Source organism: Anolis sagrei, chromosome 4 (genome assembly GCF_037176765.1).
Source record: "Anolis sagrei isolate rAnoSag1 chromosome 4, rAnoSag1.mat, whole genome shotgun sequence".
Lineage (NCBI taxonomy): Eukaryota > Metazoa > Chordata > Lepidosauria > Squamata > Dactyloidae > Anolis > Anolis sagrei.
In genome coordinates this window covers 70,408,562-70,435,340 of record NC_090024.1, presented here as the reverse complement: position 1 = coordinate 70,435,340, position 26,779 = coordinate 70,408,562, and the positions used below count along the sequence as shown (strand labels likewise).

The 26,779-nt window shown below is 37.6% G+C and overlaps 2 protein-coding genes across 2 annotated transcripts in view; one reads left to right on the top strand and one right to left on the bottom strand.

Annotated features, from left to right (window-relative positions):
• The window catches only part of DOK6 (docking protein 6), a 369,307-nt gene that overhangs the window by 90,563 nt on the left and 251,965 nt on the right, over window positions 1-26,779 (bottom strand). The gene's annotated exons all lie outside the window — the stretch shown is intronic.
• Window positions 2,744-26,588, top strand: CD226 (CD226 molecule). Its single transcript, XM_060774996.2, has 6 exons — window positions 2,744-2,880; window positions 3,750-4,094; window positions 14,401-14,763; window positions 21,618-21,720; window positions 23,751-23,805; window positions 26,444-26,588. The coding sequence occupies exons 1-6, from the start codon at window positions 2,766-2,768 to the stop codon at window positions 26,558-26,560; spliced, it is 1,098 nt and encodes a 365-aa protein (XP_060630979.2). The 5' UTR covers window positions 2,744-2,765; the 3' UTR covers window positions 26,561-26,588.

The following is a 26,779-nucleotide window of genomic DNA, read 5'->3' as shown; positions in this document are numbered from 1 at the left end:
TTTGGTCACATCCCGCCTCGACTACTGCAACGCTCTCTACGTGGGGCTGCCCTTGAAGACGGCCCGGAAGCTTCAGCTAGTCCAGCGCGCGGCAGCCATGTTGTTAACGGGAGCTGGACGCAGAGAGCATACAACGCCTCTGCTGTCCCAACTCCACTGGCTGCCGATCCGCTACCGGGCCCAATTCAAGGTGCTGGTGTTATCCTACAAAGCCCTAAACGGTTCCGGCCCAAAATACCTTGCAAACCGCATCTTGGCCTACGAGCCCACGAGGGCCTTGAGATCATCCGGGGAGGCCCTTCTCTCGGTCCCGCCTGCCTCACAGGCACGCCTGGCGGGGACGAGAGAGCGGGCCTTCTCGGTGGTGGCCCCCCGGCTGTGGAACACCCTCCCTGCTGAAGTTAGACAGGCGCCCTCTTTGATGGCCTTTCGTAGGGGCCTAAAAACATGGCTCTTCGAGCAGGCCTTCAACTGAGTGTATTGAATGACATTGGAATGAACTAGGACTACGAATTTGGCTATGACCCCAGGACTTGACGAAGCGGATTTTTAGTATAAGTATATGTTATGTGGTATCTGTCTGGTTTGTATCGTCTTGATTCACTGTACACTGTCTTCTGTGTGTTATGTTGTTGTTCACCGCCCCGAGTCGCCCTCGGGCTGAGAGGGGCGGTCAATAAATGCAAGAAATAAATAAATAAATAAATAAATAATACTAGCACCCAAAATAATACTTGTATCGATAGTTATGCCAAGAGACATTATGAAAGAACCCTTGGAACAGCATCACTAATAGTACGGGAGCGAATCTTGTATCTTCATACAGCAGCTCAGATCATGCAACTCTTAGAATGTCTAGTGGCAGAAGATCATTTCTTTTTGTTAAAGATGTATAATCCCACGTCACAAGAAAAAGATATAGGGCTGTGTGTATTGATGTGTCTAGAATGATACACAGCTGTGTGTATTGATACGTTCTGTTGACAAGACTGAAAGTTGAAAATGTGGCAAATGGTCACAGAGAGGTAGACATCTTATGTCCCCCAAACAGAAAGGACAAATATATTATCTTGTGTTTGAAACATTGCTTATGTGATTTTCTAATGCCAAGACTGAATCATCTGGTTATTTTCAAGCTATCAAGTCATCATTATAATCCATAAGCTGGTTTACATGTTAGATATTTTAAATGAAATGAGAACAAAGTTGAATTGCAAAGCTCAGTGCCTATAACAGTTTTCTTTGTTCTATAGTGCTCTGAACAGCACATCTTTTGACTTTTGAGGCTAATGAATACACAGTAAAGATTTTTGCCTCAAGTCCAGTGACAGCCTTGCTTGCTCACTTGAGACAATATTTTTAGGCCTTATTGATCTGACTAAATTGATGAAGGCAAATTGAATTAGTGTGCCTTTTACAGTGCTAGAGTGGCAAGCCATCTCACTTAGGAAGGCATTAGGAAGGTGAATGCGGAGAGGGATATGTTTCCAAGGAAAGAACAGGTCTCTACAGTGAGGAGACTTTCACGTGTAATTTTAGTTTGGGACTTATTTTTCATTTTAATTTAGGCTACTCAGCCCTGAAATTCCCTGAAGTATTCTAAGCAAATGAAATAATTTGGCCTAATTTTATTTCCGCAGGCAGATTGATGGAAGCCATAGCTCTGAGTTTGCAAGACCTGAGCAAAGATGTTAATAGCAGAGTCTTCCAAGCTGTCTCATTCATAGAGTTGAAACTAACTTGTTTGCACATAACAACAGTAACAAAAATTATTCATTAGAGGTGTTCAGAGATGAAATTGAAGTAAGGATACCCATATAGGTCATGGGAAGGAATTATGCTTTACAGAGAAGAAACAAATCAATGAGTTCCTGTCTTAAGAAGGCCAGTTTCCAATAGTTTCATTCTGTTATTGCAAATGATGTTCTCTCATGGGCCTGAATCCTATTAGTAGTCTCAACCACAGTGCATCCTTTCAATCAATAGGATTGCCACAAGTGTTAATACATCATTCAACAAATGATTCAGTGAGTCTAAATTAGCTGATACAACCAATAGGATTCAGGTCGTGGAGATCTCATTCCATACTATGTACAATGGAGAATCTAATGCAATTTCACACCTGCAATTTCACACAGCCTGTGTACAATCCATTGCAGGACTTGTCGCACAATTAATTGCACAAGCCGTAGCCAAAGGACTATAAGATCAGATCTGTTCCTGCAAGTCCAACAGTTTCCTCATTCAACATCATGTTGGATTTAGGCCATAAAATCTAAAAGGAAAGGAGAAGAATTCAATGAAGAATAAAAAGGAAGGTGGTTCACTCAGCTGTTAGTTCAAAAGAGACTATTCAGCTGATGCAACTATTGAATCAATTGCTGAATTATGACACTTCTTATCGATCTATTCTGTTTTAGTTGAGACTAATAATTGTATTTAGATCCAAGGCTGCTAATTTCAGCAGGAACTAAAGAGCTATGTCAAGCATTGCAAGTATTGATGACAAGCATTGAAACTGACCAGAGCAACTGATATTGCTGTCATAATAAAATAATTTAAATTATTTGTCTGAGATTGCCACCAAATTGTAGGAAGCCACAGGTGTCTAGACTTCTTTGCGATACCTCAAAATATATTTTTAAAAATCTACAAAAATATTGCTCTGTGTGTTTTTGTTTCTTTCTAATTGCTACAGTTCTCAAAAGAGAGGAAGAATATTCTGTCTTGCTTATTCATTTGGGCAGGATACCACCACCCACACCATGTGGCCAGGAAACAGAAGCAGCCTTCTTGAAGTTCTAACACATATCTCTTTAGCACTGCTGGAAATGGATTATCTCGCTTTCTTCGTTGCTGCTGTTCTACTATCATATGAAAGTAAGCTAGATTTCTTACATGCTGTGCTATATGTCATATTATAATTAGTCACATGCTAGTCCTAAATATGCTTATTAGCAGTAACTTGCAGCAACTTATTTATTTATTTATAGTATTTTTGTATCAGCCCACCAGGTAATCAATTTGACTTATTTGTCAGTAGTTTATTAAAAATAAATGTGGAAATATTTCTAGTAACTTTTGTTCATAATAGTACCATCTTATGCTTCCCCAAAAACATTTACTCCAGTGTGTTCATTGGTAGGACATTCCAGGTAACTTTATATAAAATATACCTATATCATGCCAAGAAACTATATCTTAAAAGAGAGTGAAAATGTGGTTCTTTGATCAAGCCTTTGGAAAACTTGTGCAGTAGACAGATATAGAATTATGTGCAAGTATTATTGTAATGGCCCGGATTACGATTATGGATAGCATGGTTTAACAATGGTGATGTTGGTTTAAATGTTTTTAAATGTTTTGATGTATTTTATAATTTCATTTAAAATGTTCATTTTAATAGTATATTGTTTTTAATGGCATTAAATAGCTGCCTATGTGTAAAGCTGCCTTGAATCCCCTCCAGGGTTGAGAAAGGCAGGGTAGAACTGTCATACATAAATAAATAATAAGTAACAATATTATTGTTTCTGCTCTTGCTTATAAAAGGTTTTATTTTAATTTAAACGGCATTGCTCATTCAGTACATGCTGCAAATGTTGGTTCAGTATCAACAGATTTCTGTGGTTCAATGTTTTATAGACATTAATATTTTGTTATGTGCCTTTAAGTCATTTCCAACATAGGTGAACCTATCATACATTTTGGCAGAATTTGTCAACATTAACATTACATTTTGATTTTAGGCTGTACTACAGTCACAGTGGAAGGAAAACATGAGGATTCAACTGTGAAGCTTGGCAGCACTATGACTCTTGAGTGTGTCTATCCAAAGACTGCAACTATAATTCAGGTGTCATGGAGCAAAGAAAAGGGCAAAGGAAAAGAAAACATTGTAGTCTTCAGACTGCCTTATGACCTGTACATGGAAAGGAGATACTTGTCCAGAGTTAATGTTGGTAATGTAACTACAAACAACAAGTCCCTCATTTTTTACAGCACTACTGAGGAAGACATTGGATTTTACTTATGCTCCTTTCAAACTTTTCCATATGGAACTTGGGAAAAGAGAATACAGGTTGTGAGATCAGGTAAAGTAAAATAACTGCGTTTTAAAAATTAAATATATTACTTGTAAGTGAAAGCTCTAAATTCTGTCCACCAAAAACATTAACTGTTATGGATGAAAGAAAATCAGGCAACATTATAGGTGTGGCTCACATTAATCCCTCCCTGACACAAACACAATTTTTTTTGGGATAAGAGTGTCAGAATCAAGGCAGATACTACAGAAGGTTTGTTCTCCTTTGAAAAGCTTCACAAAGGTGGCATTTTGAACCAGGAAAGGTATAAAGAGAAAAGGAGCTAGGTTATTTGTTTGTTTGTTTATTTAGTTCCTTCTTTTCTGCCAAGTCGCTGACATTGTAATGAAATTAAGTATAAATGCAGTTAAAATGTAAAAATGTACTTTAAACAGAAGAGATTAGATATATTATATATAGATGGGACAGATAGAGAGTGATAGATCTACTAATTTATAGATGATAAAGGAATGTCTGAATACAATAGTATTAATCTGCTGGTAGAAGGACAACCCTAAGAAGGACAACCCAACCCAGTATTGCATCTCTCAAAAGGAAATTCCAGAGCCTGGGAGCAGCCACCAGGAAAGTCTTGTATTGTCACTATTGTCATATTGCCACTAAGTATATATCCATTGAGTGCACTTTGACAAGAGGACAAAAGGGGACAAAGAGTCTTTGTCCCCTTTTGTTGACTGATAGTCCATTTGCTTTCAAATCCGTAATGAAATAACTTTATCTCCTGCACAGAGAAAGACATAGAACTGGACAATGATCGTGATTCCTTCAAGTTCCATAACTTGATAAAACTGTGTTGTGATTATTGTTACTATTATTTTAGAACAATCCTTTAAAACAATGCTTCCTGGTTCACTATTCTCCTGTAAATATGACCTCTTTCTCCAACCAATATGACAGATTTTGAAAAGATTTATATTTATACTTGTAATTTTTTTTTAAGTCAGGGCTAGAGAACAGAGATATGAGATAATGTGTGTGTGTGTGTGGGGGGGGGGGGGGAGGTTATGTCCTTTCTCTTACATCAGTTGTGTACTCTACTCTCCTGTTTGGAAAGCTATTACCTCTGCCCCATAGAAAACTGAATTTGGGGGGGGGGGAACGTATTTCAAATTCTGTGTGAAAGCAAGATCTCAGAGAAACGATTTTTAACATTAAAGTATGGGAAATGTTAAAGTGTTATACCATCACTACTAATGTTTCTAGGGTAACTCGTATTTTAAAAGATGTCCATTATTTAAAGGCCAGAAAGTTTCTCCCTGTATTATAATCCTATCTGAGGGTTGGAAAGCTTTCCATGATCAACCATGAAAAAATAAGACCAGATACAGAAAGTTCAGTTAAGTAAGGGCCATATCATTTGATAATTGAGCCAGAGAGGAGAACAATCTGATCTGTGTCCAGCCGAGACCAGGTGTCTACTCTAGCTTTCACTTGACTCCTTCCCCTCCTCCACAGGCCACAAGACTTGTAGAGGCAGTTCTAGAGCTCTACCCTTCATCAAACAGGTCTCAGAGGCATAAAAACTTGGGGAGTAATCCTTCACATAATTCATGAATGTGGATAAAATGCTAATTTTACAAAGAAATGCATGACTAGGTTAACTGAGATCAATCCTTTGGCATTTAGACAGAACACAAACATGTTAATAGCTATTTCTTGTTTGTCTACCCTACATGCCATGAATTTTGACTATCCCACTGTTTATCCAATAAATCATGAATGCATCAATAAACCTAATGAATAAAAGTAACAAAAAAGTAATAAATTTTCTGGTCCTGTAGTTACTTTTCTAAACAAATGGCATACTTATTGGATTTGGTTACATTGATCTGCAAATATAATTTATTCAAAATCAGGACATAATGAAAGTGGGATAAAATGGAAATCAATCAACATATTCATTTCCTTACAATTTAAAAAATATAACTAACTATAACTATATATAATAGACTTGTAAAAATATAGAAGAGTTTGACATTACTTTCTGATAGCACCTGAGACGTTTATTCTCTTTTTCCAGCATTCAGCTGGAGAAGTAAAGTCTTCAGTGCATTAATCTCCCATATCCTCTTGACACTGCACATTTTATACTTCTAGTTAAATGAATGTGTCTGATTCATAATAAAAGGCATAATAAAAGTCATCTATGAGCATCTTTGGTCTTTCAAGACTGCCATGCAGCTTTGTCAGTATTGTCATCCAGTCTTTCAAAGGCTCCCAGGATATAGATGGTTCGTGGTTCAATTTAACTGAATCACTAAATACATGCACACTTATTCGCTCCCTTCCTTGTGTCAAATCTATTTTTGCTAAAGGAGAAAAAACGTACGGAGAGAATTGCTTCTTTTGTTGTATTGGGGAGCTATACTAGCTGTACAATTATTCCATCTGCTATGCCAGCTGTTTAATTATAAAAGGTGCTGTGTGCATAGGGCCAACCTCAAGCAGACAATCCTTGTTAACTATACCCTTTTAGGCTGAATTTGCCTCTCAGTCTCTGTCATCTTTCATTCTAGGCTTTGAAAAACTGAACTCCTAGACACTGGGTCCCCAGTCCAAATTGTTAGGATGTCCCTATGAGAACTCTAAGCGGAAAGGCTCATATTGAGAGAGAAATCCTTTGTGAAGGATAAAAAGCAATTAGATGTCAAACTTCAAGAACTCAACATGAACTAGATGCTTGCCTCCTGCTGTTGATATCAAAGTTGTTCCTAAATGTTCTTCTATTTGACAAACATAATAATTGTCATGTTGGGTTGAATTCAGTATCTTTTCATTGATCGCCGTGGCTAGTAATATGCTTCTGACAAGTGTGAGAGACCAAGGAGACATGAGCTATAACTTCATGACAAGTACAGAACTAATCTCACTCGCAACCGGAGATAACCCACACTGTGTATGAATTCAAAGACATAGCCCTGTTATAAAAATAAAGGTTTCCCTTTGACATTAAGTCTAGTTGAGTCCAACTCTGGGGGGTGGTGATCATCTCCATTTCTAAGCTGAAGAGCTGGCACTGTCCGTAAACACTTCCTAGTTCATGACTTTATGGAGCACAGTTACCTTCCCGATGAAGCAGTACCTATTAATCTACTCACATTTGCATGTTTTTGAGCTGCTAGGTTGGCAGAAGCTGAGGCTAACAACGGGAGTTCACCCTGTCCTGTGGATTTGAACTGCTGACCTTCCAGTCAGCAAGTTCTGCAGCTTAGCGGTTTGGCCTGCTGCACCACCGTGACCCCTTTTATAGCCCTGGTTATTTGGATCAAAATGCAAAAGTGATCTTGTAACATCTTTGCGACTGTCAGTTGGTAGCACAAGCTTTCGTAAAGCCTATTTTATCATGCATTTAATAAAGTAGACTAAAGGCTATGAAAGTGTATGCTATTAACTTATTTCTCTTTTAGTCTCAAATGTGTTATATTCACTTTGCATGATGTGCCTGATGTATGTACTTCCCAATTTTTAGTGCCCAGTAAGTGATTGTGACCTTGTAATACTTGGATATTATTTCCATATAGTGCTCCACTTTATGAAATACTAGTTACACTCATGATAATACTATCATGAGTGTTACAGAAAAACACACATTAAAATTATCATTTTAAAAAAAGAATCAGGTTAATCATTGTAGGGCATAATTAATGGTATTGATTATGCTTCGTTGTTGTAGAATCATTTTCTCTTTCAGGATTTTAAAGGATAACTGGACTGGAAAGTGGTAGAGAATCATTAGCCATGTGATAATTCATCTTTTTTGAATAAAATAGCAATTAAAATGATCAGTGGATGTCACCAGGAAATTTAGACTAGAATTCCAGAATCAGATTCTACATCTTTTTCGGGGGCAATACAATTGTGGAAGGAATTAGTTTTGGAGCAGAAACTTGTTGCTAGGCTATTTCCCAACAAGTGTTTTCCTCAATTAACCTCTCCCTCCAGCTTCTGTTAATGGGAGTGCAATGTGAGCAGGTATCTTTCCCCATCTCCATGCATATTATGGAAGAGAGATAAAATTGGTGATGTTTTCATACTACATAATTATAGATCTATGAATCTACTTTAACTGTCATGCCTTATGGTGACCCCATCAATTTCATAAGGTTTTCTTATGCAAGGAATGTTCAAAGATGGTGTTGCCAATTTTTTCCTTGGACACGTATTTAGTGGTATCTGATATTCATTGGCTGTTTCCCATCAAATACTAACCAATGCTAACTCTGCTTAGCTTCCAAGATGAGATGGAATGGGTCTTTAATGTATTTCGGCTCTTTATATTGCCTTTTAAAACTAGCCTAAGTTGGGTTACTTCTTTGTAAGGTTTTCCAGTATTTCTAGCTGCATGTTTAAAAGCTGTTTTAAATATAGTGTTTCCATTGCAATATAAGTTGCTGTTTTATTAATGTTAATCTTACCTGTTTAATGCATTAGTCTTATTTTGAGAACAATGCTTCTATCTTGTAATTGTTGACTACAGTGCAAAAATAAAACATTTTAAGACTAATATGACAACAATACAACATTGTCATTAACTTACAATCCCATGTAATGCAACTCAGAGCACTGTACTAATAAACATTAGATTAAAAAACCATAATATGATATAATGGTTTGGTTATGTTACTATATTTTATGTGTAAACCATCTAGGGAGGTCTAGATGTATTTATAAACAAGGAAATCACACAGAGGAAGGGATGAAATTCTGTAGCATTTTTGCTCTGGCCTCTCCTCAACATTCATACACAGAGATGATTTTAAACAGATGAAGAAACATCTCTGCTTCCCCTTGTTACATCTGGCCTGGACCAGACTTTATGATTCTCTAGAAAAATCAGAGACCACCCCAGTGTACTACGAAGCTTCTTTATCCTGTTTTACATCAGCTAAACACATTGGTTTAGCATCTAGTTTTATCCGCTATGTAAATCAGAGACAGGCAGAAGTTAGATTGGATCTATTGGGAAATTTGCAGCAGACTCTGAATAACTTCAAAAAGGTTCCCTAAATTAGACTGTCAGAATACATAAAACTTGGGTTAGGCAGTGAGTTCTGAGAAGATAAGGTATGGGACAGCATTTACCTGTATGTTTCAGTGTGTCTTGTTGCATATGATTGTAAAAGCATTGAATGTTTACCTATGTATGTCAATGCTGTAATCTGCTCAGATTCCCCTAGGGGAGAAGGCAGAATATAAATACCTGGGCTGAACATGTTTTCAGAGGCATTTTCCCCTGCAGTTTTATATCACCCTACTTAGGTCAATATTTTGTGACCAGCTCAGTTTTTTAATGAATTCCTAGATTCCATCACCATTACGTCCCCCATGGGGGAGAAAAGTGGGATATAAATTAACAAATAATAATAATAATAATAATAAGAAGAAGAAGAAGAAGAAGAAGTCAAGAATGGAAAAGCCAATTAAAATAATAGAAACAGGGAAGTTTCGCAACACTAGTTAGATCTGTTTGTTTTGTTGAAATTTTAGGGGTGGAAATCTTGTGGTCCTCCCTATGTTTCTGGATGTTACCATTAGCTAAATGAACACAGGTTGCTAGGAGCCCCAGTCCAATAACATCTACTGATTAGGTCTCATGATTCCCATCCCAGGTCTAAGAGTAATTTGCAAATTGGAAATTCTAAAATCCTATCAGCTGCTCAGGTTTCAGGTTAACCTACCTACTAACCATTGATGCAATGACTCTTTTAAAAAAGACTTGGATAATTTAAAGAATGAAATAATCAATGCTTAGTAATAAAGATGAGTAAAATGATTTAAGGTCACTATTCTACTGCTAAGGAATGGAGGAGAAGGAACAGGTTGACAAGACAGATTAGTTTGACAGTGCTAGTATCTATTTCTTTTTATCCCCATAGACTGGGATTTTTATAAAAGGAAATTAAAGTGTGTATAACCTTGTAGGAGTTATGGGATATTTTCTGACACAAAAAAGAATCCTAACACATTTAGTGTTAGAGCAGTGTTTCTCAACCTTCCAAATGCTGCAACCCCTTAATACAGTTCCTCATGTTGCAGTGACCCCCAACCATAACATTCTTTTTGTTGCTACTTCATAACTGTAATTTTGCTACTGTTATGAATTGTAATGTAAATATCTGATATGCAGGATGTATTTTCATTCACTGGACCAAATTTGGCATAAATACCTAATACACCCAAATTTGAATACTGGTGGGGTTAAGGGTGGGTGGGGGGGTTGATTTTTTTCATGTGGAAGTTGTATTGCTGGGATTTGGAGTTCACCTACAATCAAAGAGCATTCTGAACTCTACCAACAATGGAATTGAACCAAAATTGGCACACATGACCAACAGAAAATACTGGAAGGCTTTGGTGGGCATTGATCTTGAGTTTTGGAGTTGAAGTTCACCTACATCCAGAGAGCACTGTAGACTCAAACAATTATGGATCTGGAACAAACTTGGCACGAATACTTAATATGCCCAAATGTGAACACTGGTGGAGTTTGGGGAAAATAGACCTTGATATTTGGGAGTTATAGTTGCTGCGATTTATAATACACCTGCAATCAAAGAGCATTCTGAACCCCACCCATGATAGAATTGCGCCAAACATCCCACACAGAATCCCCATGGCCAACAGAAATTACTGTGTTTTCTGATGATCTTTGGGAACCCCTCTAACACCCTCTCATGACCCCCCCATAGGTCCTGACCCTCAGGTTTAGAAACGCTGTGTTAGAGTGAGGGCTGGAGTTGTTGTTCACATACAATCTGCATATTCTCTGTGAGACTTCCAGTGTCCTTTAGTGGGAGATTTTTTTTATTTCATCCAGTTGAGACTAATTATTTAATAACCAGAACATGTTTGTTTCACTAAAATTGGAATGTCACAGTTTTGTTAAAAAACAACAACAACAACAGCATGTCATTGTTGTTTTAAAAAAATGCAAATACACTTCATTGACTGGAATAAAAATATCCTAATGTTAAAAATGTATAGATTCATTTTGAGCTCTTTTTTTGTCCCCATAGTTTTTGTTTGTTAACCTAAACTATATGTATAGAATGTGGCAAAAGTTCAGCAGGTCATTTTTTACAGCTACAGAGTAGAATATGCTGCATTGTACTTCTAGTTTTGTGATCATTCTTTGGCAAAATGTAACACTTGGGAACTAAAATATCCCCTCCATGATGCATGAATTGAATAAGCTATGAATTTAAATGTGGAAATATGAAAAAAGAATCTGATAATCAAATGCTGTTATTATGTTTTAAAAAGTCAAAAAGCCATGTGAGCATGCAATGTAGGACTTTACCATCAGGTTTACATGTAATGGGTCAAGATTTAAAATAATGGTGATTGTTAAAATGTCAGCAATAACAAATGGTTAAATGACATTGGGAAAACTGAAAAACGAGTCTTTAGCATTAAAAAGTTAGAAATCTAGAATGAATAGGACTTGCGACAGCAGCGCTAAAAATGATGCCCATGTTACCAAAATGAATAGTGAACAAGTTTTATGGGGGAAAATGCTACTGTTTATCTGTGGTTAAAGAAACCCAATTTGTCTAATCTGGATTAAAGCAACATCAAAAGTAATAGTAAATTCTACTATCACTTTCTGGATTTACCATGTTTATCTTTAGAATATGTAAATATTGTTGCTAGCAGACTTCATGTCTGGAACAAAGCAAAGACAAAAATGAAACTTGTATGAAGTGTGGGAACAATGGATTTGCACCCTGATTTCAGAGCATTGCATTCATCTATTGTTCTTTCTGATGCTCTTCACATTACTGTGTTGTTAAAATTAGGAGTATGAGAGGATGATGTTATTTCTGCAGTTCTCTCCCAGTCTCCTTCCTACAGCATAAGAGACCAATAGTTGCCTGGAGACAGATGCAGCATTTATTAACCATTCCTTTGAAACATCTGATCACACCAATGAGACAATTCAGGATGAGGAGCCATAATTTCTCATTAACTCCGTTCAATTGGACAAAGAAGACATTCTGCATCTCCTACGCTTGAACTTCAGAAGAGAATTACAGAACAACACAGTAAAATCTGTTGAGTGATTTGTAATGTTGAGGACATTATCGACCTGACATATATAATTATAAGTTTTATTTTCATGATATTACCCATTGATAATATTTTCTTAAATGAAGAGCAATGAAATCTGCAAGAATCTATAATGTAGATATCATTTTTTCTGTTACTTAGTGTGGGCTTATTTGTCAGGATGTATTCCAGTATTTAGCTAGAGAAAATGTCTGGAATCCATTTTGGACAGTCACAAATGTGTTTAGCAGCAACATAAGGACTGTGAAAGTCTCGCAATCTCCAGTTACTAGGGACCTCTTCACACGCCTCCTGGGGCTGTGCAGTTTTGCCCCACGAACTCTCCCTCCTTCCCCATCATATGATGGGGATGGGACAAGGTGTGTTGGTGCCCTGACCCCTTCAGATTGGGGAAAGGGTAGCAATTCGCATTGCCATGCTGCCCTTTCCCCCATCAGATGGAGGAAAAGACAAAAAAAAAATGTGGGTAATTCCATCAGAACTACCCAAGACACACTTGCCTCTCTGTTGTGTCAGAGGAAGTGTCTTGCGACGCTTCCCCTCCACTTCAGGAATGGGGGATGGGCCAAGCTAGGATCGTCTGATGGTGCACTTGGCAGGCCCCATCCAGAAGTGAAAAGGGAGAGAGGAAAAAAACAATGTGGTGAGGTGGTAGGAACCAAATGAATAGCAGCCATTGCAATTGATGGGGTCTGTTTTCCTGCCATTCAGAATCTGCTGACTGACAGTCCTACCTCCCCTGTGTGAGTGATATATGGCATGAGAGGGAATTGCAATAGCAGCCCTGCTTTTGCCTGTGGCACCAAAGATCATTCATGGTAAGTGGGGGAGGGGTGCATTAGTCAACCGCTTCCTGATTGACAGGGAACAGACCCCCATTGATTGCAGTGGAGGTTCCTGGCAAGTGGAGATTGGGTAGATCAGGACGAAATCACTGCATAGCACCGTAACTACAGAGTATATGCATATGGTATATCTCTAACGGGATTCTGGTCAGTGTGCTTAAAACACCTCTGGAAATATTTAATACCAACATGAAACACTGGGGTTTAAAATTTGAACATGTTAGAGAGATCAGTCATATTTATATGTATTGATTCTGACTGATATGATTGAAACATTAAGATTACAGGTGGTGATTTCTGACCCATGTAACTCAGTTATAGTACAGCATTTTACTTTAATTGACATGACAACATCTTATGGAATCCTTTTTTGTAGAGATTGGTAGCTAATAATTTTAAATAACACTGCCTAAATTGCAAATATATGGATTCCATGGAATCAGTCCTGTGTATCTTATGCATACCACTGACAAATCAAGTAATATTTCAAAGTGGCTCTGTCTAAATGCCCAACTGTCTGCAAGCTTACTCTGACTCTAGATCGCAGATTCCAAAGGGACAATAATCAGATATATGGTGTGTTGTCCACAGTGTTGTCATCAATAATTTTCCTACATTGATGAAGCACAGAAATTGATACAAAAAAATCAATATGCCTGGAATTTAGATACAGAGGCCTTACTTCTTTAAAAAAAAAAGGTTATTTACTAGTTTTAATACAGCCAATGCATCAACACTTTGAAGAGAAAGAGGGGAAAGAAACAAGCAAAAGGTGGGAAACCTTAATTATGTATAATATGTGTGTGTGTCTATACAACTGAAGCAAGCTAAAGCTCAAATACTATACTAAAACACTAAACTAAGGCTAATAACTAAAATTAAAACCATTGATACAAACAACACTACATTAACACTAACTGACTAAAACATCATCTCTAATCCTTGAAATAATATTGAAAAAAGGAAAACCAAAAAAGGAATTCATTATTCTACCATTACAAAATATAAGCCTTGATCATTGAAACCCTATAATTGGACGAAAAAAATTGGAAAATCATGACTGCTGCTACACTATGTATTATGCCTAATAGTCTGCAACTGTCTTGATGAAATTTCAATGAATTGTCACATTTTGGTGAAAGTTTTGCAAAACAAATATATTAAAAAGCAGTGTTCTTTTCACACCTGTGGAGGGCCGACAAATAATGCAGCACTTGACAATTTCTTTAGAACAGTGTCTTGAACTACTGAAGCACCATTTCTTCTCAAGGAGAAACTAATTTTTGAATGGTGCTGAAGGACATCCATGTAATAACTGTGATTGTTATGTCTTTCTTTATAGCTTCTCTTATTGCCTTCTTTGTTTTCTTTTTTGGCAGATGAGTTCAGTTCCCGGGTCTTTTTGGATCCACAGGCTTTGGAAGGTTCCCGGGTTATTGAATCAGGGGGAAAGATTACCATAACACATTGGCATGATCCAAATATAGTTGTGAATCGAGTGGTATGGGAATGGATCCAAATAGATCATGTGGACCTCATAAGCCTGTGCCTTAATTCTGCTATGCCAATATATGGTTCTGATTACCAAGAGCGGGCAAAGACACACTGTGCCAATCAAGCAAACAGCACCCTTGTTCTCTGGAATATCACATTTTCTGATTCTGGGATATATCGCTGTTCTTTCATTGGAGAAAATGGTAACGACGCAACTGGTTGGACAAAACTGACTATTAAAAGCAATGGTAAGTTAAGTGAAGGGAATAGGTATTATTACAGATAATGTAAGACATCATACAATGGCTCACAAGCAAATATTCAGTAGGCTGTAGGTGAAATTACTCACTTCTTAGCACAAAATATTTGTCTGAAAAGCTATTTTTGAAGCAGGAGGCGAGAAAACCACAAAGTTCAGTTGTGGTAATTTAAAATTAGGTAGGAAAAAAAGAAAACAGATAAGTGTTAAAGAGGAAAGACTGTAAGGGAAAGATGTCAAACATTTTTTGTTTTGTTTTTCAACATGACTTTGTAGCTAACTCTTCCTGCTAAATAAGGGATGGAAGGGGAGCAAAACTAGATAGATGCCTTTGAACAATACTGCCTCGCACATATTGCCTTGAAGATATGACTGACACAAAGAAATGTTTGAAGTCTTGCCTTTTCAATTCTAGAAAGGAAATTAAGAAGCAGCCAAAACAGATGTGGCCATACGTTTGTTGGTTGAAGTGGCTTTCCTCACAATTATGTTCATGTTGAAAGCACTTGGATTTAATGTGAATGCGCTTTTGAACCTGTAAAAGTCTTCTTTACAAAGTTACATCCATAGTTCATTTAGCTCCATATTGTCTACTTAGGCTCACAGCAGCTTTCCAATATGTCTGGCAAAGAGCTTTCATTGCCATCAGAGATGCCTTTTAACTACTCAGAGAAGACATGGATTAGTCCAAGGAAGTTGTTTATCCAAATAAATTATTTTTTAAGATGGTAGATCCCTAGGCAAGGAGTGTAAATAAGTATTAAAGAAATATTTGTTATTTTCTTTGTTCATATTAATCCTTTGTGATTCCCAGATTGTTTCCCCTTCTGGTTACAGATGAGATAACTGTTCCATATTCATGATTGTTACTTAGTCATGATTGTAACACTATTGTCATGATGACAATCCTTCTCTCCCTCCTACTGGTCATCCGTTTGATGGGGAAAAGTAGGTCCATTTTACCAGTAATCAGAGCATAAGATCAATGATGTTTTCATAAGGCTTGGGTAGTCAGACCAGGAGAGGTTATTTAGTTAAGTAATTTTAACTAAATGACTGATGCAGAATAATGGCCAATAATAACAATAGAAATTATAACAACAAACTATTTTAAAGGTGCATAATAAAAGTTGAACATCTCAGGAATCCGAAACATGCCAAAATACAAAATTGACCATATATAGGTGTCTGAAATAATAATACAGTAGAGTCTCAGTTATCCGAGCTCCACTCATCTGACATTCTGTATTATCCGACACCACCATGTGGTTGATTGGAAACATTGCACCCTTTGATATGTGCTTATGAAAGTGGGTGGCTTTCTTTCCCCATGTGCAAAAACTGGGAGGAGAAGGAGGAAAGCACATCTCCAAAGGGAAGGGAGGGAGGTGGGGGTGAATCAAAAGAGAAAGAGGAATGGGAGGGAAAAAAGAAGGGAGGGAGGAAGGAAAAGGAAACGTGATGGTTCTCCTCTCTCTCTCTGCTCTTGGTGTATGCTTTGGAGACTTCTCTTCAACCCAGCCTTGTTTCCAAATCAAGGGGAGGGAGGCTTGTGGCTGGAAGGAAGGAAAGGGGGAGAGAAGGCACAAACTTTGCTCCAGACCCCCCTTCTCTCTTCTCCCTTCCTTTTTCTTCCCCACGCACTCTCTCGTCTTCATCCTCCTTCTCCTCCTCCCTCTTTTATCTTTGACAGTCTTGCAGCAACTTGCACTTCTTGCCTTTTTCTCCTCCTCCTCTTCAAACCTAAACAAGAATAATTAGAGGCATAGAAACCTAAAAATGCAAAAGACCCCTCCCTTAAGAGACTATCCAGTTCAGCCCTATTTTGCTAGGGTGGAAGGCACAAACCATTCCCTCCAAACACAGAGCCAACCAGCTCCAGATGACATTCTGGAGACAGTTGACCAATATTAGTGTTTAGCAAACTTTGGTTTTCCAGTATTGCCATTCCTCTATGCTCAATATGGGATTCTAGAGATGGTTATATCAGTCTTCCAGGTGTTTTGGATTTCAAACATGATATTTTGGTGCTTAATAGGCTTTTCCTTAATCCCTCTGTATTATCCAACATTTTTGCTTATCCAACTTTCTGCCAGCCTGTTTATGTTGGATAAGTGAGACTCTACTGTACTTCTGCTTTCTATCTATCTATCCCAACTTTGTTTCATGTGCAAAAAAATTTAAAAATAGTATATATGTGTATATAAACAAAAATGAATTTCATGTTTAGACTGGATTCCCTCTTCAAGATTTCTCATTATGCATATATACATATTACATTTTTTTAAAAAAAAATAGTGAACTCTTCTGGTCCCAAGCATTTCAGGTAAAGGATACTCAACCTGTATCTCTAAATGGACATTAAAGGAAATCACCTTTAAATCTGGATACCACTGCTTATTCTGTGATAATTATGTCAGTACAAGTAATAACCCTAAAACAAACTTCTAGGATTTTAGATGTTACCTTATTTCAGTTCCCTTTATGCCGCTATGTCAAGTTCAATTACCAAAGATGATGTAGTCTAAAAACATCTAGAGACATTATGTTAATGAAAGGTTGCTTTAAAAGTGATGAACAGTTCATATACATGTTATTTTCTATTTACTTGTGCCTTTCTGAAAATGTTACCTTGGAGATCTAGATTTTATATCCAGGACTTTAAAGTTGCATTCTCCATTAGTGTTGTTGTCGACTGTACCATGATCATAGACCACAGTATGGATATGCTAAAAATAAGAAACACAATATAAAGTACTCATTTACATTTCCCTAACACAAATTCTGTAGAAGTCCTTGTAATTTAAACAGTGAATGGTTTCCACTTTCTACCCAGTTTGTATCTTAGGAAACCATGGATTCTGCAGGGCTGCAGAGAATGCTAGTTGTTTATGTGTGATTGGCAAGATTAAAGCTCAGGAATAAATTGTATGAAAATGTTAAAAAGTTCATCACATGACTGATTTTGATTGACAAAGCAAACAACTGGGGGGAAATCACATCAGATATGCAACATTTGCTTGGGTGAAAAATGCCTTCGCCTAGCCTTGAACGTATTTCTGGGGTTTCTCACTGTCATAGCCTTGGTTCTGCATACTCTAGCTTGCAAAATGTTGTAAACCTCTTTGTGGCAAGGCAAAGAACAAGTGGTTCAAACTACTCATTAGGTTTTAGCCTGCTACAACTGTCAAACTTGTCAACATTTCTACAGCAAACCTGCAGGCGAGACTGTGAAGGTTGAAACCACTCACCCACAACATTTCTGGAATCCTGTGAAGGAAAACAACAACAACAACAAGCCATCAATATAAACTACTGCATTTGGGCAGCACTTAAGGGAAATGAAACTAAGGTTCAGAACATGCTTTAATCGGCTCCTGTATTTCCCATGAAGATAAGGCAGGAGTAAACAATATGCTACTGGCTTATAGAGTTTGTTTTTTGGAAACTGTGGATGTTGCATTAAAATTGGTAGCTATGCTTAACTAAAAATATCAAAGATGCACAAACATCAGGAGGGCATGAGTCACAATGAAGAAATTTAAGACTTTGCTGGCCATACTACTACTTTCAAATTGGGTACTTGGCATGGACTCTGTGGGGCACATGCACTTAATTGGCTGACTACCACTGTGCATCTCCCTATATTGAGGACAAATGGTAGTTTATCGAAAATACCAGTCTAACACCTCACTTCCAGAGTTTTCGCCTAAGAATAGATAACATAACATCTTGCTTAAAAGTTGGGATCATGTGCTAACAAAAGCCAACATGACAAATCATTACTTATCAGGTTAACCAAGCTGTACAGAGCTGGAGCTATTCACTAGATACCACAAAGGACAGAAAAACAGAGGTTTGACTAAAGAAAGTTGAAAATCATTTATGGGTAGCTTCTATGTCACTGACTCAGTGAATGAACTCTGAGGTGGAGTCCAAATTTTAAAGAAGCTATCCAAAAGGCTGAAGCTCAAATAATTTCAGTGTCTTTGACAGATTCTTAAAAGTTTGTAGTAGAACTTTGTATGTGTTCACTGGGTCTCCTGTGTAGTCTCTTCCAACTCTATGATTCTATATGAGTCAACAGTTGCTGCTATCCTCAGCTGTCATTCTTTTAATGTATTGAAAGGTTTGTGAGCAAGGAGGAGAAAGCAAACTATCACTATGAGGTTTTCCATTCAGGCATACCTTACAGCTGCCACCAGATATGGGGCTTGTAGCTTTTATATGATTGTTTTATCCTTTATCCCACTGCTGTGGTCAGATGTGGGGTTTGTCCAACTCTTATCCCACCAACTACAGGTTTTACATTGGGGCAATTCAATTGTTGCAACAAGCTTTGGCATTTGCACCACTGCGATCAAATGTAGGTGTTGTATATTTTAACCAGGCAGGCCCATATCCTGGGCTCTCTCTCAGTTTTACCCGAGTCATCCAAATGACACCTCATGGCCCTTCCAGACAGGCCCTATATCCCAGGATCTGATCACAGGTTTTCTGTTTATCCCAGATTATCTGGCAGTAGGGACTCATATAATCTATTTTAAAGCAAAAAACCTGGGATCAAATCCTGGGATATAGGGCCTGTCTGGAAGGGCCCTCAGGCAAAACCAGTTTGCTTCGAATTAATAAAACACTTGGAAAGATCTTCCACAGCTTCCACAGTTCCAGGGGTCAATCCCCACAGCGATCCTGTTTCTTCAGGTTCTAAGGACCCGAAGGAGCAGGATGATGCTCCCTCCCCTCTCAGCCCTTCATCTCCCTAATGTATTTGAGGGGCCTAGCTGCATCTCTCTCAAAAATTTAAAAGGGTCACCTCTCCAAAAATTTAGAAAGGAATGGGAGAAAGATGCACAGGAAAATAATTATTACAAAGTTCAAGCATTCTCCCGATCAATTTTCACAACAATATTCTATTATCTCTCCCCTCTTGGCCACTACTTACCTCAAACCCATGGATATACATAGAATAAATCAAAAAATTTCAAATATAAACCCATGATATTGCAACCACCACAAACAAAACACATCCTTCTTCCACCCAAGTCCAGAACCCACAGGAAAGCAGACAACCCACAGTTTTTCTCAGCAATGGTTCTGCTCTAATGATTATTCTTCCTGGGCTATGCCTCCTTAGGTTCTTTGGTGTGGATTTATATTGAGTGGCTACTTTTTTTTTTTGCCAACAACAAAGGCATTCCTCCAAATGGGCTGGGGATTATAACCTACATAAGTGGTTTCCTGTATAGAAATAACTGATTAGCAAAACTCATATTTTAATTTTTTTTAAAAAATGTGTAGATAGAGATTTAGACTGGAATTTTAGAGATAACCAAGAGGTCATCTTCTATGCTTACTAATATATCCATGAAAAATGCATGCCATATCCTGGTTCCACTTCTCATTCTATAATATGGGAACATCAGCATTATGCTTTACTAAGTTCTTAGAAAAATAAAATTCAAGAAGGTCTGAGGAAAGGTTGTTACATGTTATCCTCTCTCAGCATTCAATATTTTGATTTTTCAGTATAAGACACTTTGAAGTCTTTCTCAAAGCATGCCCTCTCTTTTTCCTTTCAATATTAAACAGGAAACAAACCTTTACATAGGTGTTGCAGGTGACTATAGGATTTCTTTATTATTATTAAGAGATGATATCTGAAGTCTCCTTCACAATATAAAGCACAGGCTTTATTATCTGCTTACAGTACAAAGCACTGCGAGCCTTGATATCTTGCCCTTTTCAGAAGATGACAATCTGAAGGATTTTGGTTTTGCCTTGTGTATCATTGATATTGAAGGGACACAGTGGCAGTTTCTTGGACTAAACCCTCTTGAAGCGAAGATAGTGCACTTATTTTAATATTTTCAATGGCTGATAAAATAATATTGTTGACTCCTTAGCCTAGATTGACACTAGTGGCATGTACAGCTTTTCCAGCCTACTTGTACTGGAAATGAAGCCCACTGTTTTCCTCTTCATAGTGGTAGTCAGATGATTCCTGGTGGCACTCAGGCCATCAATGAATGGCTGCTTGTCCACTATCTGGTTGCCTTTCTGTTGCTGGGTTGGAAAGTCTTGCATATGAAGGTATTGGGCATTTTCTTGGAAAATATCCAAGAAAGGACTTCGTGTTGGAGTAATGACTGGAGCATTCTAGCCCTTGCCTTTAATGCCACTTTGATCATCTTCACCTTTCTATCTTATTAAACTCCATAGTTAAAAAGCGAAGCTCTTAAAAATAAATATGGTACAAAAAAGGTATGCAATAAAAATTCTTGATGGGTGCAAGTTTAGCCTTCCAAAGAGAATGTTAGCTTTCATCAACCAGTATTCTACCTTTTCTAGCTTTTTAAAATTAATTTTATTTTACAAGGAAGACATTATTTAAAATATTATTTATTCAGAGCTAGAATTAAACTCCAGTCCTGGATAGTGCATTGGCTTTTCATATTGGGGCAGCTTGTTATATTATGCCAATACAGATAGAATATGCCATTTCCTTCATTATCTGTAGCTGGTTGGGTATTGCCCCATAACTGTGGTTTTTCCCCAATTGAAAGTCATCTCAGCCTCCAATTTTCAAACTGTATTTGTGCCAAGAGGTCCAAGTACAAAAAATGATAAATGCTATCTGTCACCTAACTATAGTGTGTGCAAGTGTGTGTTTGTCTTTATATAGTCATGCATTCATGTATTCTAATGGTACACATTTGACCTTAATTTGTTATCTTTGGCATGTGATATAATATGCCTGGATAATATGCATACTAAAATAAATAAATAACTGATTCCTTATTGAGCAACATTTTTAATGTTCCCTTCTTCTTTTCGTTTTAGATCCTTTGGTTTCCATACAACATATTGTTTATATCACTGCTGCTGCCATCATACTATTAATTATCATTTCAGCCATTGTCACGACTATTTTTAAGCACAGAAGGTAAGCAGTTTGCACTTTACTATGAAAGACAGTTACTATATAGAATCAGTTTTTGACAAAAAAAATTGTCTCCCCAAACCTGGGACAACTTAAACAGGGGTCAGTGCTGGACTAGAAACTCAGTGTGAAGTCAATGAGAAGAGGCAAAAGTGTTCCCACCACATTACCTGTCAAGATCCAGAAGCCTCAAGAATGCCAAACACAATATAAAAGTCCAAACAAAGGTTTATTAAACACAAAAAAGGCTTAGAGACACTTAACTCAGTGCCTCTAGCACAAACTAAGAGTCTATAGCAACCGCTAAGCAAAAAACATAACTTAAATATAATCCGGATTATACTAGAGTATAATCTGGGATAACAAAAAGTATCAGCAGAAGGCACAAGAAAACAAAGTGGGAGCATGCAAAATCGAGGTCCAAAAACAGTCCGAAGTGCAGGCACATCCAAAATGAGATGAAGCAGTCCAAAAAGCGAAGTCGTCAAAACACAGTCCGGAGTCAAAGGGAAGGTAGAAGTCTGCACTTACGAGGTTCCAGCCAGAACTCACGGAAACACGGATATCTGTAGTCCAAGGACCCAAACTTGAGGGTAATGGCAGTAACAAAGTTCCAAACCCAATAAGACACTTTGACTTCTGCAAAGACCCATTGATTTCAAACCACCCTTTCATCATCACTTACAGCTGCCCCATTCCCTGCAGCTGAGCAATGTCTCCCATCTCTCCACCTTTGCCAGCGTCTTTCAAGACTTCGATCCTCCCAAGTGTTCCCAGATTGCCAGTCTTCTGCAAACCCCTTAAAGTCATCACTGGATGTAGGCTGAGTACAGATGTCCCTAATTTCCTGTACACAGGTCCAGTCTAAACCATCCTCCTCCCCATCGTCACTCCCAGTCCCATCACACCTTTCAAAACCCACAAAGTCTTCATCTTCCGTTGGAGTGCTAAGTATATCATGGATACGCTTCCTTTGGATCTCCTCATCTGATTCTTGTTCTCAAGTAGCCTGCTTAACTCCCCTGCTTTCCTCTCCTTCCCCCATTTCACAGTCTGAGAAACCCTCAAAGGACTTGGAATCAGTTGGAGCCATGAATATGTCTCTAATCTGCTTTCGCTGCTGCTCCTCCTCCAACACCTGCACAGCCCTCTTCTCCCTTCTACCAGTAGTAGTAACGTTAATATCATGCTGTACTACAACATTACCCCTCCTATGCCCAAATCAGAAAAAGAAAGGCTGCCCTCCATCTTCCTTTTTAGCTCATGTTGGCACTCAATATGGAGCCTGCATATTGCTGTGTGCCTGCCATTTTGAATGCTTGAGGTAGAACAGAGTGGTGGTGACAATTTTTAATAGCAGCTTTTCTATAAAGAGACTGCAGTGGCAACTTTTAAAATTAAGGCAGAGAGTAAGCCCCTAGTAAATCCGTAAGCAATTATATGAAAAAAGGTTGTGAATTTATGGTTCCTCTTCTCTAATTGGAAAATCTCATTCCCAAGAATCATGAAAACATTTAGTGTGGGATATGTTTGTGTCTCTGAAGATGTTGTCAGAATATGACCTCATTATTCGTTACCATTGGCTATACTCGTTAGTACTGATGGGCATTGTCATTCAGCAATATCTGGAACAGGAGGTTATATTTGTCCCCTTGGAGACCCTGGAGATTGAACTCCACTACATACCCCAGGATATTTCCCCACCATATATTGCCCCAAATGGGTCCCAACATCACCTAGAGTCAGTGGAGGGGCATTTTCACCATGTTTTAGGTCTCCAAGGCCTTTATGGTCCAGGAGAGTTGTGTTTTTTAAATCATAAAGTGATCAGAAGATATTTTTCTAATGAAGGTGCAGAACAGAACTTTAAATTACTACATGCTGATTGAATTAATAATTAAGCATGTATTTAAAATGTGGATTTTTCCTGCAAGCATGACCCATGTTCAGTTCTATGCTGACATTTTAGTGAAACTCTCATAATATCTAGTTTTTATAATATGGTGACAATAACACTTTTTGTTTTTTATCAGAAAGGAAAAGAAGGAAAGGAAGAAGATGAATACCTTTTGTGTTGCTGAAACCCAGGTTAGTCTAGTTTGGATACATTCTTACCAGTTTGCATGATTTTTTAAGGACCATTTTCGCCATGTGCAGTTGGGCGAAAGCAGCATCTTCTTCAGTAATATGTGTCAAACTACACACTTGTTAAGAAGTAGGGATTGTGGTTTTGGGAGGGGTGAAGGGCGAAGGGAAGTCATGAGCTGCTGTCCTATTTAGAATTCATCTATATATCACAAAAGCAAAAGTATAGACCGATTGATCTACTTCACAGTAGAAACTGTACTTTGAAAGAAGAACAGTTGTTTGAAAAGTCAGGTAGTGAACCTTTAAGACTCTGCATTCATGTCAAGCTGACCAAATGTCATTTTGTTTATGATGCTCCCAGACCAGATATTGCTCCTAATGGATCCTGTCATGGCACTGTAATAAGCCAATAGTGTTTGCAAGTCACATAGAGGATGTCATACATTCTGTTGTTGTTTCCCTCCAGAGGAAGCCTTGCCTGAGCAAATCCTGTTTCATTCTTCTTACCCCATATACTTAAACACTCAGCTTTTGATGTCTGGCTAGCATGTAAAGGCACAGCTCTATTAGTCTGAGAGCCTGAGGATTTTGCTTTCTTTGTCTGGCTTTATTCTTTCCAATACTGGAAAAATTGGGAGGGGTGAGTGTGAACAAAAGGCACTGCTTTTCCATCCCAAAGGCATTATTAAGCAGTGATAACTTGTGCATTGAAGTGGCACCATTAATTTTGGATGAGAATTGGAGGGAAGAAGATGTTTGAAGACTGTAGATATATTTTAAACTATTTTCATCAGCTGGAGTCCAGGGAGCTTGGCTACCGTTTCTTATGGAGAATTGCTTATTGTGTTATATATTATATCTCAGAAACAAAGAATGCTCTGCATATGAAACACATATAGATGTCTTCCTTGAATGTGTAAATTACAGTAGAGTCTCACTTATCCAACCTTCACTCATCCAACATTCTGAATTATCCAACACAGTCTGTCTCCTGCCAAAATCCACAGCTGTTTCAATACATTGTGAAGTTTTGGTGCTAAATTTGTAGATACAGTAATTACTACATAACATCGCTGTGTATTAAACTGCTTTTTCTGTCAATTTGCTGTAAAACATGATGTTTTGGTGCTTAATTTGTAAAATCATAACATAAATTGACATTCAATAGGCTTTTCCTTAATCCGTCCTTATTATCCAACATTTTTGCAATATTTTTTGTTTATCCAACATCTGCCGGGCCGTTTATGTTGGATAAGCAAGACTCTATTGTATATCAAATGTTACCAGGATGACTCCATTAGGATTTACGTATGTTAACATCACACCGTTTTTGTCAAATTTAGAAAATCTACATGTTCAGAAATCATACTGGCATATTTATCTGTGAGAAGACCTGAGTTGGTTAGATAGTGTTCTAGGACCTTTTTGTTTTCTTGTTACTAGCAGCTTCAATTGTATTGTTAATCCACACTAGAGAAGTTATATGAATCTACACATTGATCTGCTGTTCACTCATTGAGACAGTTAAACTTAGGTTGGTGGAAACAACCATGGAAAATATACCGGTAGCTAAAAATGATGGCCTAAACAACAACAACAACAAAAATCTTTGAGAAACAGTAAAGCAAGGAAGGAATTTTAAATAGCTATCTCCTACTAGTAATTTGTTTAGCTGTATCTGAAATGCATTGCAAGAGCTGAAGAATATTCAGTGCAGCAATGGTAGTTGAGCAGCAACAGGAGTATCATGATTTTTGTGAATATTAAAAGATCACTGTGGATGTATCAAGGACGGAAATCTCTGTATAGACGAACTCCATCTATAACCAATTTAGCTAAGATGACAGGAGGTTTAAGAATATCTGGAGGGCCACGTGTTTTTCTGCCCCTTCTTTGAATTTATTTGTTACTTTTTGAACATCATAAACTGGTAGGCACATGGAGACCTCTGGGTTGGACAGGATACCATAAATACTCATGTATAAATTGACCTCATGTATAAGTCAAGGGTGGATTTTGGAGCCAAAATTGTGGCTTTTAATATGATCCATGGATATGTTGAGGGCCATTCTGTAGAAATGCCACTTCAAGCAGCCACCGGTCACTACCATTTTCCTGGCTAGGCATTCAAAAATGTTTTACACCATTCTATTCAGAGAAGGAAGTGATTCCTTGTTTTTGATAAAAGTTAAGGTAAAACAGTAACTCTCAACAAAAAAAGGAACCATGCGCTTATCTAAGTAGACTGACAAAAGGCAAGCACTGATCCACTCTACTTTCTCTGCACTAGGAGCCAGCACCACTGCTTCCATTTTCCTGCCCAAGCACTTGAAAATGGTGCTGTAAAGAGAAGAGAGAGAAGAGAATTGCTCTTATTTATTTATTTATATTTATATTGACTCATGGATAAGTATATCCAGTCTTTGAGGTCAATTTTTGATTTACACTTCGAGACTTATACATGAATTTGATGCAGAATTATATCCAGAGAATTCAGACACATCAGACATAAATTATTACAGTCTTCCACTGAAATAATTATTTGCTTGAATTGACATATGAAATATGAAAAGCAGCTCTAAGTTGAAGCAGCTCTTTGCAAAATTATTCTTCATAGACATCTTTTTTACTCTTCTAGCTTTCACACAACTATGGAGAATCTGGATGCCACCGCAAAGTAAATGCAAGGAGACAAAAAAACATGGCAACATTTGAGAAAATAGAAGAACCGGTATATGTGAACTACAATGATTAGACATGATTTGTACACATACTGGATAAGCAAGTGTAGCTTCTTAGTGAATAAGCAAGATCTGCAGAAGTGCATTGATTTTACTGCTGGAACAACCTGTTTGAATTTTCTTCTGTAAAATTATACCTATTCTAGATTTTCTGTCTTCCTTTGAAACGGAAGAAAGGTTTTCACATATGTAAAATAAAAATGTGTGAAAACTATAAGTATCTGCTAGGAAAT